The sequence below is a fragment of the Vanellus vanellus genome (genome assembly GCF_965231255.1).
Source record: "Vanellus vanellus genome assembly, chromosome: 5".
NCBI lineage: Eukaryota > Metazoa > Chordata > Aves > Charadriiformes > Charadriidae > Vanellus > Vanellus vanellus.
This window is the reverse complement of record NC_138910.1, coordinates 26,870,751-26,888,636: the sequence shown is the minus strand read 5'-3', so window position 1 is coordinate 26,888,636 and position 17,886 is coordinate 26,870,751. Positions and strand designations below refer to the sequence as shown.

The 17,886-nt window shown below is 37.2% G+C and overlaps 1 protein-coding gene across 1 annotated transcript in view; it reads left to right on the top strand.

The window, feature by feature from the left end:
* The window catches only part of TTN (titin), a 244,271-nt gene that overhangs the window by 76,974 nt on the left and 149,411 nt on the right, over window positions 1-17,886 (top strand). Inside the window, exons 84-114 of the mRNA XM_082483816.1 lie at window positions 749-1,030; window positions 1,285-1,563; window positions 1,673-1,954; window positions 2,074-2,352; window positions 2,830-3,117; window positions 3,266-3,544; window positions 3,639-3,917; window positions 4,017-4,295; window positions 4,819-5,106; window positions 5,261-5,548; window positions 6,076-6,366; window positions 7,068-7,355; window positions 8,345-8,437; window positions 8,559-8,841; window positions 9,097-9,280; window positions 9,642-9,731; window positions 9,814-10,081; window positions 10,179-10,439; window positions 11,032-11,241; window positions 11,339-11,416; window positions 11,530-11,556; window positions 12,239-12,286; window positions 13,201-13,257; window positions 13,356-13,430; window positions 13,720-13,974; window positions 14,634-14,726; window positions 15,273-15,350; window positions 16,031-16,099; window positions 16,871-16,954; window positions 17,198-17,260; window positions 17,520-17,597. Of these exons, the coding sequence (XP_082339942.1) occupies window positions 749-1,030; window positions 1,285-1,563; window positions 1,673-1,954; window positions 2,074-2,352; window positions 2,830-3,117; window positions 3,266-3,544; window positions 3,639-3,917; window positions 4,017-4,295; window positions 4,819-5,106; window positions 5,261-5,548; window positions 6,076-6,366; window positions 7,068-7,355; window positions 8,345-8,437; window positions 8,559-8,841; window positions 9,097-9,280; window positions 9,642-9,731; window positions 9,814-10,081; window positions 10,179-10,439; window positions 11,032-11,241; window positions 11,339-11,416; window positions 11,530-11,556; window positions 12,239-12,286; window positions 13,201-13,257; window positions 13,356-13,430; window positions 13,720-13,974; window positions 14,634-14,726; window positions 15,273-15,350; window positions 16,031-16,099; window positions 16,871-16,954; window positions 17,198-17,260; window positions 17,520-17,597 (5,796 nt within the window). The remainder of the gene's footprint in view (window positions 1-748; window positions 1,031-1,284; window positions 1,564-1,672; window positions 1,955-2,073; window positions 2,353-2,829; window positions 3,118-3,265; window positions 3,545-3,638; window positions 3,918-4,016; window positions 4,296-4,818; window positions 5,107-5,260; window positions 5,549-6,075; window positions 6,367-7,067; window positions 7,356-8,344; window positions 8,438-8,558; window positions 8,842-9,096; window positions 9,281-9,641; window positions 9,732-9,813; window positions 10,082-10,178; window positions 10,440-11,031; window positions 11,242-11,338; window positions 11,417-11,529; window positions 11,557-12,238; window positions 12,287-13,200; window positions 13,258-13,355; window positions 13,431-13,719; window positions 13,975-14,633; window positions 14,727-15,272; window positions 15,351-16,030; window positions 16,100-16,870; window positions 16,955-17,197; window positions 17,261-17,519; window positions 17,598-17,886) is intronic.

Here is a 17,886-nt window from a genome sequence, read left to right as displayed (position 1 = left end):
CTCTGAGCTATGAGCATCCAGTCTTGTGATTCTGAATCATCCGTATGGTACTTTTGATGAAAAGTGTCAAACCTACACTCCTTTCTGCCCTTATAGAACAAAATGTAACCATGTGGTTTACTTTTCAGTCACAGGACCTTTAACACCAATTTCTGTAATACCAACCAGTTCTTAATTCTTCCCAGAACAATTATTTTGAACCTCTTTTCTTTGCTACCTAAGCTCGTTGACTTTTATTCCTTATATGCACCTTTATGTTTGGCTTTGCAATAAATGTGTGAAGGGTTATAATGCAGATACATTTATTGACAATATCAATTGTTAATGACATGTTAAGATATAAAGTGGTTGCTATAAGGCTCAGCATAAATGCGTTTAATAATATTTCTTGGCTGAACAGTTTGGATTCTTGTATTTCCATCAGGCATTTTGATTACTTATGTATCGCAAGAGGATATTACTTAAAGAAAACCACATGTCAGCTGATCTGTACTGAATACATAGAAGGAGAAGTAGAGTGAGACAATAAAATAGGGAGAAACTAACTGAAATGCAGATAGAGAACTTGTTTATTCCTAATCCAGATTCTTGGACGAACTTGAAATCCTCCAAAAAAGAATTCATAGCAATTGCAAAATTAGAATGTTTGCATAGGTCCTCAAAGTTTATGTTTTCTGTTACGTATTTCCCTGCTTATTGAAAGAATTGGTGCAGTTTAAAACATCATCTCCCCTTTTTGGCTTTCCAGAACCACCAAGGTTTATTAAGAAACTAGACTCCTCAAGACTTGTGAAACAGCATGATTCCACTAAGTATGAATGCAAAATAGGTGGATCTCCAGAAATCAAAGTCACCTGGTACAAAGGTGAAACCGAGATCCATCCCAGTGAAAAATACAGAATGTCTTTTGTGGATTCGGTGGCAGTCATTGAAATGCACAACCTCAGTGTTGAAGACAGTGGTGACTACACTTGCGAAGCTCAGAATCCAGCGGGTAGTGCAAGCACCAGTACCTCACTGAAAGTAAAAGGTCAGAATCCTGGATCTTTCCTTACCTTTCTGTCTGTATGAGTCCTCCTTTGTGGAAAAGCTGTTAAATCCCACTTCCTTTAGTCAGAGAGGCCAAAACCTGTCTGAATAGATGGCAAATCTCTTGTCTGTTTGGTATGCTGTGGGAGATCTTTCTTATTTATGGTTTGTCTTTGCTGTTCTGCTTGAATAGTCTGTCCTCTTTAATCTCCTTTGCTCAAATAACACAAACTTTAACCCCTTTTCTTTTTCCAGCACCCCCCGTTTTTACCAAGAAGCCCCATCCAGTCCAGACCTTGAAAGGGTCTGATATTCACCTGGAATGTGAGCTTCAGGGCACTCCTCCATTCCAGATTTCGTGGTATAAAGACAAACGAGAAATTCGGAGCAGCAAGAAGTATAAGGTCATGTCTGAGAACTACCTAGCTAGTATTCACATTCTCAATGTGGATACTGCAGATGTCGGTGAATATCACTGCAAAGCTGTAAATGATGTGGGAAGTGACTCCTGTATTGGCTCTGTAACACTACGAGGTTTGTATGAAGATTGGCACCTTCTTGGCATTTCATTGTTCCTGTCATTGTCCTCCTACCTTTCCGCTCCTGGAGTGTTTTTCACTGTTAAATATCTTCTCTTAAATAGCACCACCAACCTTTGTGAAGAAGCTGAGTGACCTCACTGTCGTAGTTGGGGAGTCGATTGAACTGCAGGCTGCAGTAGAAGGATCACAGCCCATTTCTGTTCTGTGGTTAAAAGACAAAGGGGAAATCATTAGAGAAAGCGATAATCTTTGGATCTCCTATTCAGAAAACATTGCAACTATGCGGATTGGAAATGCAGAACCAGCCAATGCTGGGAAATACGTTTGTCAGATAAAAAACGATGCTGGAGTTCAGGAATGCTTTGCCACGCTGACAGTGCTAGGTTGGTAGCACGGGATAAAAACCACATGTTTTACAATGCTTTAAAATTTCAGTTTTTACGATACTAATAACTATTGCACTGTTGTTTTTAAAAATGTTGTGACTTGCATCTCATTGCAGAACCTGCAGTCATTGTAGAGAAGCCAGGCCCAGTCAAAGTTACAGCTGGAGACTCTTGCACTCTGGAATGCGCAGTAGACGGCACACCAGAGCTTACTGCTAGGTGGTTTAAGGATGGGAATGAACTGTCCACTGACCATAAATACAAAATCAGTTTCTTCAACAAAGTATCTGGGCTTAAGATCCTCAATGCAGGACTAGAAGACAGTGGAGAATATACTTTTGAGGTGAAAAACAGTGTTGGTAAAAGCAGCTGCACAGCTTCAGTGCATGTTTCAGGTTAGTTGATTACTCTTTTTGAATCACATCTGACCCTATAGTTCCTTTCCCAAGCCTTCAGACAGAAAACTGTTTTTCATGACTGGCAGCCTCAGAGACTCATTGCTTGTATAATCTTAGGGGTACTTGGCATGCCACTTTGACAGGCATCAAGAACAGATGCCTACCTATCCTCTGAGGGGCAGGAGCTGTTGCAGGGGCTTGATTTCTTCAGCTTTAATCTACATGTCTTCTTGGACAGCTAGTGCAATATTGTTGCTTATGAAAAAGAACGGCACAAAACAAAAGGTGTCCCTCAAAAAGCGTGAATGAAATCTCCAGCGTATCCTAAACTATAAATGACTTAGGTGTGTAGGAGCAGACTGCTAAAGCAGGCACAACAAAATAAAGTTAATTGATTTTATTATGCATGGGGAACTTTTTGCATTTTAAGCTCCTGTATGGTAATTTTTATTATTTTTTTTAAAACAAATGCAGATCGTATTATACCTCCTTCTTTCACAAGAAAACTGAAAGAAACATATGGTCAGCTGGGCTCTTCTGCTGTACTAGAGTGCAAAGTTTATGGGTCACCACCTATTCTGGTTTCCTGGTTTCATGATGGACAGGAGATTACCAGTGGAGACAAGTATCAGGCTACCCTTACAGACAATACCTGTTCTCTGAAAGTGAATGGACTTCAGGAATCTGATATGGGAACTTATTTGTGCACGGCTACTAACGTAGCTGGGTCTGATGAATGCAGCGCATTTTTGAGTGTTAGAGGTCAGTATCAATAAAAAGCCGGAGTCAGAGGGCACAAATCTATTTTCAAAAAGACTTCTCTGCTTTGTTACATATTTCTGATTTCTACGCTCTTCATCAGAAGTTCAAATGTACTTCTTCTCTGTCTTTTTTTTGTTTGCATGCTTAGAACCACCATCTTTTGTGAAGAAACCTGAACCACTGAATGTTTTATCTGGGGCAAACATAACCTTTACCAGTATCATAAAAGGCTCCTCTCCACTGGAAGTTAAATGGTTTAGAGGTAGTGTTGAGCTAGTACCAGGAGACAGATGCAATATCACCTTGCAAGATTCAATTGCAGAACTGGAGCTGTTTGATGTACATCCGCTTCTGAGTGGAGACTACACCTGCCAGGTCTCTAATGAGGCAGGGAAGATTTCTTGCACAACACATCTTTTTGTCAAAGGTTTGTCCAGGCTACTATTTCTTCTGCTTCTTATGCTTCTGAAAACGATCTCTTGGCTTTATTTAATTGGTTTTCTTCCCATTGTTCATTATAGAACCAGCCAAATTTGTGAAGAAGGTGAACGATTTAAGTGTAGAGAAAGGCAAAAATTTAATCTTGGAATGCACATATACGGGTACTCCACCAATTTCAGTGACATGGAAGAAAAATGGAGTAAAAATAACGCACTCTGAAAAGTGTAGCATCACCACTACAGAAACATCTGCCATACTGGAAATCCCTAGTAGCAAACTAGAAGATCAGGGGCAATATTCTTGTCATATTGAAAATGACTCTGGACAAGATAACTGCCATGGTGCAATCACAATACTAGGTGCGTCAAGCCATCATCACTTCGTCAAGCGTTATTTGAACTACTAATGGTCATTGTGCAATACTTTTTTTATGCTAATGTTGTGTGTTTACTCTTCAGAACCACCTTACTTCATTACACCCTTGGAGCCAGTGCAGGTGACTGTTGGGGATTCTGCATCCTTACAGTGCCAGGTCGCTGGAACACCAGAAATGATTGTGTCGTGGTACAAAGGCGATACAAAGCTGAGAAGCACTGCTACTGTGAAAATGCACTTTAAGAACCAAGTTGCCACTCTGGTTTTCAGCCAGGTAGACAGTAGTGACAGTGGGGAGTACATCTGCAAAGTAGAAAACACCGTTGGGGAGGCTGCTTCATCATCTTTGCTGACAGTTAAAGGTGAATATTTAATTTTAAAAAACAGGAAAATGGCCTATTTTTCTTGAGTATGATTTGCTGTTTCGAAAAGCAAAGATTACCTTTTCCTTTTTAAACACTTTACTGCTTCTTGACATGTAAGATATGCTGTGGCACTGTCTTCTATTAACAACGGCCTACCAGTAAAGCTAGTCAAAATACATCTCTTACTGACCACAGCTCTTCTGATACAAGCTTCTGCATCTTCTTTCCCCATTGAGGATATATTGCTTTGATTGTTTCCACTATTTAACCTGAGGGTTAAATAGGCTCACTGGGTGTAACTGAGGGCAGAATGGTTACGTATTTTCTTGGAGCCGTAAGCGCAGTGCTCTTTTCACATCACGCTCCAACTAAATGATACGCTGAATAACATTTTTCATCAGAAGTTATGAGCAAAAATCCAGCATACTCTACAGTATATTAGGCTGTGATTATTGGTGAGTACAGCAATAGGTATATAACTTATGAAAGCCCTCACTGTACAATACCTGTTTTCTTCCAGACCGTAAACTTCCTCCTTCTTTTACACGAAAAGTAAGAGATGTCCATGAAACTGCTGGCTTACCAGTTACATTTGATTGCGGCATTGCTGGTTCAGAACCTATTGAAGTATCTTGGTTTAAAGACGGTGTACGTGTAAAAGAGGACTACAATGTTCACACATCCTTCATAGATAATGTAGCAACTCTCCAGATTTTGAAGACAGATAGGAGCCTTATTGGGCAATATACCTGCACAGCTACCAACGCAATTGGGACTGCTTCTTCTAGTGGCAGGCTTGTCCTTACAGGTCGGTGGGCTGTGAAATATTTAATGGAAATATCTTAAAACTCACTTTTACTTTATATATGGATTTAATATAGTACAAATAATATTTATTTCACAGAGGTTTAAAGCAAATCAAGATTTTAAAGTGATGCTTTTTTATTTCTTTCACTCTTTAGAAGGGAAGACTCCTCCGTTCTTTGACATCCCAATTACACCCGTGGATGGTATTATTGGAGAAAGCGTTGACTTTGAGTGTCACGTTTCTGGAACACAGCCTATTAGAGTCACGTGGGCAAAAGATAACCAAGAGATTAGAACAGGAAGAAACTACCAGATCAGTTACGTAGACAACACAGCCCACTTGACTATCTTGAAAGTTGACAGGGGAGACGCTGGAAATTATACATGCTATGCTAGCAATGAAGTTGGAAAGGACTCTTGCACAGCTCAACTGACCACTAAAGGTACTGAATAGATAATACAGTGTGTGTACATTTTTCTTCCTTTAATCATAAAGGAAGTTAATCTTACTGCTGCAAGATAAGTTTGAGAAAAACTTTTGAGGTATAGCTTGAAAGTACCTATCTGGAGATACCCAAGAGTCTCTTAAGGGAATTAGGATGGGTTACTAACAACAATGGGAGGAAAAATGAAAGAATATTTTCTTTGTCCTACTTTCTTTATAGGCTTTGGCCTATTTCTTTCTTGAGAACTCAACAAAAATCTTCAGGTTTTTTAAATGGCATTTGGCTTGAATTGATGTAAGAGGATTTTTTTTCCAATAGATAAATCAACTATGACAGTGACTGTAAGAACAAGACACCTGCTGTTTATCTTGGAATACATTCACTTAAAAAAAATTCCTACTTAAATGAGAGCAAATGTCAGTTCCCCAATGTTCAATTTTTTCTTGAAACATTTTCTTTAGAATTTTTCATTTCAGGTGTGATTTATAGATTTTGAAAAACGTGTTCTTTTTTTTTTTTTACAGAACGAAAAACTCCACCTACTTTTACTAAGAAGCTGTCCGAAGCAGTAGAAGAAACAGAAGGGAATGAACTTAAACTCGAGGGCCGTGTTGCCGGCTCTCAGCCTTTGACCATTACTTGGTATAAAAACAATCAGGAAGTTCATTCAAGCCCTCATTGTGAAATATCTTTCAAAAACAATACCTTACTTTTGCATATAAAGAGCATACAGCAATCAGATGCTGGTTTATATACCTGTAAAGTGTCCAATGAAGCAGGAAGCGTGTTGTGTACGTCTTCTGTTGTTATCAGAGGTTAGTTGAAGTCTTATTTTTCTTTGCTTCTTACTTTTCTTTGTTGCATGTTAGCTGCAAATATACAGCTTCTATCTTATGAGCTGGTTTTACTTACCTTAACAGCAGTAGTTTGTCCTGAGATGGACAAGATAAAGCTGAGTTAAATCAAGGAATTCTTTTAATTTTGAGACTAAAATAATAGTTTTCAGTTAGGGGCTTCTTCTTCACTATTTGCTACAGCTGATCTAAAGCAAACTTTGTAGTCTTTACATGACATTTCTGTTGAATTTTTAATCATTCTCTTTTCATGGAATAACAGTTTTTCTGTGCAATTACATCTAAGCTTGGGCAGCCTTGACAGTGTGTTGTGGCATCATGTCACTTCATCATAATACTCTTGCAGGAGATTGTATATTTGTTTCTTTAAAGGTGCTTATATAGTTTTGCAGCCTAATAGCAGTGCTTTAGTTCTTACGCTAGTTTTTGCATGTGAATGTCCTTGCTGCGTGGAGAAAAGATTTCATGCATGTGTGCATAGAAAACATACTTTCTTGATGTTTATTCCATTTTCTAAAATGATGATTGATGTTCTCAGACTTCTGTTTATCCTCCTTCATTCTTTGCACTCTCTTCTTAAGAATCACGTGTCTCTCTTTGTCGTACATTCTTGATCATATTTTCTTTCCTTGAGTATTCACTCAAGCATTTTCATATTCCAGAACCTAAAAAGCCTCCAGTTTTTGATCAGCCTCTTCAGCCAGCAGCAGCAGAGGAAGGTGATACCCTTCAGCTCAGCTGCCACGTCCAAGGATCGCCGCCAATCCGGGTTCAGTGGCTGAAGGCAGGGAGAGAAATAAGAGCTTCAGACAGATGCAACTTCAGCTTTGCTAATGGAGTAGCACTCCTGGAACTTGCTGCAGTTACCAAATCCGATTCAGGAGAATATGTATGCAAAGCTTCAAATGCAGCTGGCACTGATACTTGCAAATCTAAAGTGACAGTTAAAGGTACAGTAACATGGACAAAATCGAGGCATATGACGGAAATTTAAAGCAAAATTCCATCCTGCTTTGTTTTCTGCAGAACAAAAATATTAATAATCTAATAGCAAACAATTAGTATCTTTTAGGTTTTTGCAAAACTGTACAGTCTGGGAAGACAGTATATTTAACAATAATTTTATATATAAGTAGTGACATAAACAGTGGGAGATCGGTGTCACATCAATAGTATATTCTTACCAAAAAGATTAAGAATTTAGTTTCTAAATCTAAACACCGAATTCAAGAAAAATGCGACCTAATGAGTAAAGTTACTCGGACATGCATCCAAGGGAACAGTGGTGTTTATTAAAGGAAAATACAAAAGCAATTTGATTGAGCGTGTGGCCTTAAAGGCTAATTGCTTCGTGACTGTTAGAACTCTGAGATATTTTGACCCTTTAGCTGAAAGTAAATATTGTCTAAGCATTAGTCCTTCCATGTATGTCTTGTCTTCCCGTTGCATAAAAGACATAAGAGCTCAGTAATACGTAGAAATAATATCTTTTTCACTGCGTGGGGAGCAGCCGGTCTGAGAGCTGTGCAAAAGAAAAAAATAATTTAACAGATCACTGATAAAAAAATACAAGTAACTCTGAGGGCGAAATTTCCAGAAATAGACAGAATAACTCATGAAAAAAATGATCCATTTTAGAAAATGAGGCTTTTTATTTGCATATCCATCAATGAATTTGCATCCATGCAGAATATAAATGACCTAACTGAAGTTAAGGATCAGCACAGTATGACCCACAGCATTCAGTTTCATCTGGAAAGTAAAATGCAAGTTAAATAAAACAATATGAAATTATTTTGCATTTTTATCTCTTGCATAATATTTTGTCCCATCTCTGTAATTAATCCCTTTTTTACAATTTCTTTGGAAGCATCATCATGCACAAACATAAAACTTTACATGAAACCATCTGTTTTAATTGTTTGACTCTATTTTTTAGAAAAACCAGCAGCTGTACCAGCAGCTAAGAAAGCAGAAGTGGAAGGAAAACTTTATTTTGTGTCAGAGCCTCAGAGTCTCAAAGTCATGGAAAGTAAGAACTCTTTTCAAAAAGTACACTATCTTCTATTTGTCTATACCTTTTGTTTGAGATTATGCCCCGCTGTCATAGACAGCTGGAAAGACTTAGCTTCCTCATTTGCATCTTTCTGCAGAGACTGTTGCAAGATTTATTGCAAAAGTTGGAGGAGACCCAATTCCAAATGTTAAATGGATGAAGGGAAAATGGAGGCAACTGAACCAGGGAGGTCGCATTATAATCCAGCAGAGAGGAGATGAAGCCAAACTAGAAATAAAGGACGCAATAAAAACTGATTCTGGCATGTATAAATGTGTAGCTTTTAACCAACATGGTGAAATTGAGAGGAGTGTAAACCTACAAGTTGAAGAAAGAAAGAAAGAAGTTGTTGAAGGGGATCTCAGGGCAAAATTAAAAAGGTATATGGAAAGTTCACATACATTAATTTGCCATCAACAGAGAAGAAACATTTTTTTATTATGTATCTCAAATCAAGACATAATTTTAAAATATTCATTAAATAGGAATAGCTGTACTAAAAATAGAGGCACTTGAATAAACTAAACTAAAGGATTCCACTGCGCAGGGCAGCTCTAGGCTGATTCGTTTCTTCAGTGAACAACTTTCTAGGAATTAAACATTTTATATTTAACTTATGTCATTAATTTGAATAGCACTCCAACAAAAAGGAAGGAGGAAGCGGAAGAGCAACCTATTGACATCTTGGAACTTCTCAAAAATGTAGATCCTAAAGAATATGAGAAATATGCTCGCATGTATGGAATTACAGATTTCCGTGGCCTCCTGCAAGCCTTTGAGTTACTAAAGCAAACCCAAGCAGAAGAAAGCCATCGACTGGTAAGACACAGCGCCACTGCAGCATTGGCTTTGTTAGGAGTAACATGGTTCCCTTGAATAGACTTGGTGTCCGCGCTTTGGTGTTACTGACTGTGTGTGCAGGAATTTCTGGCCTCTCTTTAGATCTTTTACTGACAGTTCTCAATTTCTTGCATGCTTGAACCCAGGAAGAATGAACGTGCTTTCTGGCCAAGCTTGTTCTGTCTTCACAATTTGGCTGCAATTTTTAAGATGGGAAGATGCACTAGTTCCAGTACAGTTACAAAAAAATTTGATGTAGGAACTAATTCTGTGTTGGACAAACATGACGCCTTGACGTTTAGTATCCTTCAGTCTTTTAGTATATTCTGCCTTTTTACAGGAAATGGAGCTCACAGAAAAAGCTCGAACTGAAGATCAGGAGTTTGATGAACTTGTAGCTTTTATTCAGCAACGACTCTCACAGACAGAGGTAACACATTTTTGGGCTGATTTGTGAAATATTCAAACACATGACATGGAACTTGAAACTAATTTACACTCATATTTTACAGCCTATCACTCTGATCAGAGACATTGAAAATCAGACAGTTTTAACAGATGAGGATGCTGTCTTTGAATGTGAGATTAAAATTAACTATCCAGAAATTAAACTTTCATGGTACAAGGGAACCCAGAAACTGGACTCCAATGACAAATATGAAATTAGAATTGAAGGTGATCGCCACATACTGAGAATCAGGAACTGCCAACTTGAGGATCAGGGAAATTTCAGAATAGTGTGTGGACCACACATTGCCAGTGCCAGGCTAACTGTGATTGGTAAGTGCACTTTTGAAGTATGTATTTGAAGTAATATACATTTTAATTATTCCACTGTCTGATGTCTGCTAAAATGTATGTTTTAACATGCTAATAGAACCTGCAGTTGAACGGCATCTTCATGACACTACTTTCAAGGAAGGAAACACATGCACGCTGTCTTGTCAGTTCTCTATCCCAAATGCCAAGTCTCAATGGTATAGAAATGGGAGACCCATTAAGATAGGAGGGAGATATTCAACACAAGTCTCTGACAAAGTACACAAACTCATCATCAAGGATGTTAGAACAGAAGACCAGGGACAGTATACCTGCAAGCTTGACAATCTAGAAACAACTGCAGATCTGGCCATTGAAGGTTTGTAAACAGATACAGAATCTCTTTGTTACGGTAGCGGTAAACAGTTGCTGGATGCTCCATTAACAGAACAAATGAAATTCTTAAATGAATTTCTTAAAGAGATATTCCCAAACTTGGAAATGGACTAAACAAGAAATTTTCTTGCCCTTTCTCTTTGAACAATATGTGACATACTTGTGTAAGTTAGTATTTTTAACTAAATGATCATTACTAATGTCCCCTGGCCCTCAAGCAATCCGAGTCATACTTGCTTTTATTTTCTTTTTCTCTGATACTCTTATATTTTCCTTGGATTTCCTCTTTTTCTTAATTATTCTTTACCTTTAATTTCCTTAATGGCTTCTCTTGTATAACTTATCTGCACAGCAATCTTGTTATAGTTGTACTCTTATGTCTTCTTCTCTTCATTCTTACATAGAAAACTTCATAGAAGATGGAATCCCTTTCTCTTACTCTACTTCTCAAGATCTATTGTTATTAACTTTTATTATAATGTAGCTATTATTATGAAAACAATGAGAAGGAATTAGATAAGCTAAATGGCCTGGTGGTGCTTAACAACTGATATATTTTTTGTTTCTAAAAACAGCGGAACCAATTCAGTTCACAAAGAGCATACAGAACATTGTAGTGAGTGAACACCAGTCTGCAACCTTTGAATGTGAGGTGTCTTTTGATGATGCCGTTGTGACATGGTACAAAGGCCCCACTGAACTGATAGAGAGTCCCAAGTACAGCTTCAGAAGTGAAGGTCGCTGTCATTATATGACTATTCACAATGTTACTGCAGAAGACGAAGGTAAAAATTTGTCCTGATGCCATTCTTTTATCTGATTTTTTTGTCTGTTTTTTTAATGATAAAGACATGTAAATATCAACATTCTTGGCTATTGCAGGTGTGTACTCTGTAATTGCTCGCCTTGAACCAAGAGGAGAAGCAAGAAGCACTGCAGAGCTCTATCTGGTAACCAAAGGTTAGCAAATCTGCTAAACAAATTTGTGATCATAGCCATCTGCAAATTTGTGAGTTTGAAACATGATTCCGAAAAAAAAATAGTCCTAAAAGAAATCTAATATTCTTTTGCAGAAATTAAACTGGAGTTGAAGCCACCAGGTAAAGATCATGAGGAAGTCTGGCACAGGACCATGTCTATACTCTGTCATAGATTTGGTGCATTGCTCTGCTTTAATTTTTATATTCAAATCCTTTTTTCCTGGTTATAGTAAGTCAAACCTACACCCTGTAAAATTATTCTTCATCCATAGATAAGAGGAACTAATTATTCTCATAAATAGTGGCAATGAATACTGTGATAACTCCAAAATCAGTGATACTAATGTGTCTGGGGCCCTAGTTTTTACAATATGGGAAGCCACATCCTCTAAAACATAAAAGCTTATTTTTGTTTGAATGACTGAGGAATACAACAATGAAGAGGTGCCAAGGAATGGATTCAGTGTCCTCTGTACAACTGAAACAAAATAAACAAGGAGGGAAAATGGGCAGCAATCACCTCCTTATGATATCTAATGATGTTCTTTCCTGAATGTTCTTAAGATCCTACTCCAAAATAATGCAATAATTATTTAGAAATAAAATGAAACAGTGTAGAGTCTGGCCAGACTGAAAGATTAATACGATCAGTTATCCATTGGTCAGCTATCTTATTCTTGAGGAGAAAGCTACAATCATTGTATGCTAGAACAAAAAGATCAAATCACCATGAACTCCTACCTTTGGGGACAGTATATTCAAATCTATTTCTTTAAGTCAGTTAAACATCTTGATTTTCTAGATGTTCCTGATGCCAAGGTTGCAGTTCCACCTCAAAAACCAGCTGAAGGTAGGGTAACAAAACCATACTTCTTCCATAGTGCTGTTTTATATCTGCGCTGAAGTAGCAGGCTGGTAGGAACTTCAGAGAAAAATCTTTGACAGCTCAGTGATAAAATCTAGTTAATTGTCTCTATACAAATACAATATGAGCAAGGCTTGGCTTGGATAGGCTTGTTTTTCTGCGCGGAAGGTGCAAACCGTACACAGGTAGTGGTAGGAATGAAGCCTTTTCTCTTAAAAAGAGTTTGTCCTTTCCATCTTGTTTTCATATCAGTCTCTGTTCATCCCATCTTCCTTTTATTTCCATTTTCTTCTGGTCATTCTTTATTTTCACCTTTTCTTCTTTTCACCACAAAAGTATCTTTTAAACAAGCTGCCTGTATTCTTACCCTTTGAAAAAAAAAAAAAAAAAAAGGGAAAATAAAATACTACTATTCTTTTAAAGCCATACAATGGATTGCATGTTTATTGCAAATGGTCTCTCCTCAGTCTCTGGCATTGGACTACAGACTACAAACATTACATGTATTTCTGTTACATTCAATAGTTTACTATGAACCTTAGAAGTTCAGTCATCTTGGTTTCATTTCCAGGATAATTTGGTAAAAGCTTGCAGTGACAGCAGGAGGGGAAGATTCGATGTTTAGATTAATTACTATCAGCAAAGACAGAAGAGTGATGGCAGTAAAGAACATAAAGATGAGAAGGGTCAGTGTTCAAATAAAGGTAGACTGGGAATTCCCACTCCAAATGTATTCTTCCAGCTACAGTAAGCCATCAGAATGGGCACCATATTTGCTTTTATTCTGCAGCTGCAATAAAATAATTTCATCTATTTTCCAAATGCAGTAAGATTTTTCTTAATTTACAAGAAAATATCATACTCACATTTTATTCTAAATATTTCATTTTTCCTACAAGCTGCCCCTATTCCTATTCTTCTGCCTCTTGTTCCACCACCAGAGGAGAAAAAGCCAGGTAAGAATACTTAAAGTATTTGGACAGTGTGTACACCTTTCATTCTGATTGTTGGGATGTCTTTCATTTAAATTTTAAAATATATTGTTTTTAAGCAGAAAAAAAGGTTCCCGTAAAGAAAGTTTCCAAAAAGGTGGTTAAAAAAGGTCCTGAAGAAGTCCCACCACCTAAAGGTAACTTTTTCCTTTTTTTTTTTTTTTTAAAAAGGTTTTTTAAAAATAGTAAAGTTACCTCGTGGAAACAAGGCAAGTTGTTTCAAATTGCCTTGCATCAATCAAATCTGTTTCATCTTTGCTTTTATGTTAAAAGCATACACATTTAAAATCCAAGCTAATTAGGACTGCTTAAAAAAAAGTCACTTCTTTAAACCACCTATGAGGGTGAAATAATTTAATTAACTGTGAACATCCAATACACCTTGCAGATTCCAGGCTATGATATGAATAATCTATTTTTTTTAAGTTCCTGAGGTGCTGCCAGAGAAGCCCAAAGAGATCAAAATAACATCCATTGCAAGGAGAGAAGAGATTCATGAAGAAAAGAAGGAAATACACGAAAAGCCCAGAGAAGCTTATGAAGAATGGGAAGAAGATTATGGAGAAGACCATGACTATTATGTTAAGGAAGAAGGCTATGATGAAGGGGAAGAGGAATGGGAAGAAGCTTATGAGAAAAGAGAAGTGACTTATGAAGAAAAACGAGTCATTCATGAAGAAGGTATTTTAGTTATCATACCATTTTATTTCTTCTCTTTTCTCATATTTATTATTAAGGCCCTTCTGAGCCAAACAGCATTTTGGGGGATGTTTTGGGGTTTTTTTTGTTACAATAACTTGAACCTTTATATGCCACCAAGTTTTAACTGGCACTTGATGATAAGACAAGGACTCTAGTATGGCAAGTTATAGATGTAGACAGAAATGGATACACTATAATTTGGTTGCCAATGGACTTTGCAGTTTGGGATATCTTTAAAACCTACTACAAGTTAGTAGTTTGTAAGGATATGTGTCATTTTTAGTTGTTTTGCATATTTCTCCTACCATTTTCCCGTATTCTAGACAAACTTGATTTAGGTTAAATGTTTCACACATTAATTGCGTGATGCTAATAGCTGTGTTTTGCAATTCCTTGCATGCTTTAGCTGTCTTGGGTAGTAGTGACAGGTATACCTCTAAGAACAAAATTTGGCTCTGGTGAGAAACCATCAAACTTGGAAATAAGCGGAAAATTTTACTGCAATGATTTGATGTTCAAAACTCTGTGTATGTTTTTCAACTTCATAAACTTATAATGGTATAACTAATAACTTTTGTGTATATCAAGCCTTTAGACAATTAATTTTTCATCATTAAGCAATGTTATTATTTTTTAAGTGGTTGAAGTTCCTAAGAAGCCTGTGCCTGAACGAAAACCACCAGCAATTACAGCTGAAAAGAAGGAAAAGAAAGAAGTAACAGTTCGTAAAGGTATGACTTTCCTCCAAAACTAACAGGAACATGCAGATTAGATCTCTCATGCATCTCCATCAAGCTGAACTGTGGTGGTTATTCACATTTCCTTATGGAAAGAATTCTCTTTATGTTGGACAGTGACATGAGCAAGGCTCATGGCTACCACTTCTCTTCTCCCACTTCATGTTTTCAAGCAGAAAGAGAATAGCGGCAATAGTGGTTGAAGCAAACTAAGAATTGCTGGCAAAATCAAACTGTGCTTCAGTTATCTTTCCATGTATATTAGTTATCTCCATGTATATTAGCCTCGGATGTGGGTGGTGCTTTTGAGCCAGTGAACGTTGCACTTCTGAGGTGTCCTCCACTGCGTATCTCTCAGGGGAGGGTGGGCCTAATCACCTATTTCACAAGCGCCTTTACCACCACTGTTTACCACCAGTGAACAGGATGCTCAAAAGTTATAACACCCTAAACAAGAAAACAGCCAGTTCTACCTGGTTCGTGTCCAGAAAATAATTTGCAAGATGATTTAAACAATAAATATATCTGAATCACTTACAGTTGTCAAGAAACCTGTCGAGGAAAAAGTCGAGATAACCACTCAGAAAGTTGCAGAAGAAAAAGTCAAACGGGCTGAGGGTAACTACTGTTTAATTACCTTAATGTATGTCATCTCTACATGAAAGTAGAGGCTATTGTTGCTTAGCTGATCTGCATATGCTTTGTCTTCGTTTAACATGGGTCTGGTCAATTTTTCAGTCTTTGAAACATCTAATAAAGCTTCTGCTGAAATGTATAAAAGGGAGATGAAAAGCTTTTTAGGGGAAAATATCAAGTGCGGATGCTAACTGCCAGTGCTTTAAGAAATGAAGTGAGTGAAATGGTATGTTTCACTCTAAACTGAAGATGTGAAATCCCCATCTTCCTCTTCCATCTTGACCTGTCTACCAGGATGTCATGGTTAATTGTCCAGTTATGAAATAAAGATGCATCCTTATTCTCTTGCTAACCACCTCCTTTTGTACAGCACTTCCCATTCTGCAGCAGGAGTCTGTTGGTTGTAACTCAGTATGTGTCAGGATATGACCTGTGTTCGAAATGCCCTGAGTTACCCAGCCCCTTTAGAAGGCAGCAATAAAAAGAAGCAAACACATTCTTTCTGTTGCTTTGCACGGTTCCAAGAAGCCTGATTTAGCTACTGAGTTAGACTATGTTTGTCTTGTTTGTTGTTTTTTCAACATCATTGCTATATAGCTGTAGACTTATTTTGATCTCTTTGCTCAATGTATGACCGAGTAACAAAATTTTAATGCCAACAGTTACCAAGAAAGTTGTACCACCAAAGCCTACCCCAGTGATCATTGAGGAAAAAGTTATGAAGAAGGAAGGTACAGAGCAACATCTTTCAATTGCAGTTTACATTTTTTTCCAGCACCCTGTGTGTTCTTGTGCTTCGTGTGAATATATGGGCCTGTGTGTATGTACCTGGATCTATTGTGGTAGTCCTGCTGTGACTACTCTCAGTGTTTAAACAGTACGTGTACCATGCTTTTGTCTTTCATGAAGTCTGTTTTTAACATGTTTGTGGCTAGCCTTTTCAGTCTTGTTTAAACAGCACACAGAATACCGCAATGTGATTTAGCTTTTTCTTAATCTATTCTGCCTGCTGGCCTTTGCTTACATAATAATGGCCCAGCGCCCCAAAATTTCTTTGAAAGAGCCACCTTTGGAATTCTTCTGAAGTAATATTTCCAAAAGCCTGTGCATGCATTTATTTTAAATGTTCGGGTTAAAGGTGTCTGTGTCTTTAGTCTTTAACAGATACTAAATATCATAGTCCCCTTCTCTGGAGATTTTCAAGACCCGCCTGGATGCAGTCCTGAGTAATGTGCTCTGGGCAATCCTGCTTTAGCAGGGGAGTTGGACTAGATGACCTCTAGAGGTCCCTTCCAACTCCAAAAATTCTGTGATTCTGTGATTCTGTGATAGCTGTCTGCTTGTTTTGTGTTCGGTATTTTAGAATATGAATACTGACTGTCTAAATATGTCTAAGACATACCTGTGCGATATAGATACAGATTTGGTAAAAACTTACATGCTGAATACCACTAATGTGGATCTAGAATATAAAATACTAAAACAAAATCCTATCTTCAAAGTACCGACAGTAGAAACTTGGACTGTTTCAGAAGAAAAGATGTCGGTTTCTGTCCACAGAGAAGAAGAATATTCATATGTCACAGGTACGTACAAAACTAAAAATTTGTGCACCCAAACCAAAACAATATTTCAATCCTACTAGATTTTCTTTTAATCTATTTTTTTTTGTATGGCAAATTACATATTTAGACACATCGTATATTTGTCTTTCAACATGTATAGCTTTTTTGTACATTGTCTTATGTAGCCTCGGTCTTCATTAGAATCATAGATGTCAACATTTCAACGATTTTGTCTTAACATTGTTTAAATGCTTTTCTTTGAAGAGCCAACAGAGCATGAGAAAACAGTTGAAGAAAGATTCTTTGAAGCTGTTTATCCAATTGAAGGTAGATTGATTAAGAATGAGAGGCTAATCAATATTTAAGATTTTTAAAACAATTTAAATCTGTAGTTGATGAAAATTCATTGTGAGATTTGCACGTGCTTTTGTTTTTCTGGATGATTTTTTTTTACATATTAGCATGTGTGTTTCAGTGATCTTTGTGTACTGAACACACATAATATCTTCTTAAAAGCTTCATAGATTTATATGGACATTGATATTTCCTGTCTCCAAATTTAATATCTTTAAAATTCCTATTGTAGAACATAAGGAAGTCGAAGAGGAGGAAGAAGAAGAGGAAGAAGTAATTTCTACAGAACTGGAGATCCCTCACGTTGAAGGTGAATAAAATATTTGCATCATCGTGCACTCCATTTTTCTGAACTTTTAGATTATCTGCCTGTACCATTCTTTACCAAAGGATAGAATATCAGAACCGAGATATTTCCATCTCTCTATGGCTCTACTCTCAAAAGTTCAAGCACTATCACATTTCCAAATCTATTTCTTCTTCATCACTGCTTTAAATAATTCTTCGAATAGCTTTTTTTTTTTGAGATGAGCATATTGTATGTTTGATTAAACAGCATATTTTTTGACATACAGTCTTTGTTTATTCAACGTGTTGAA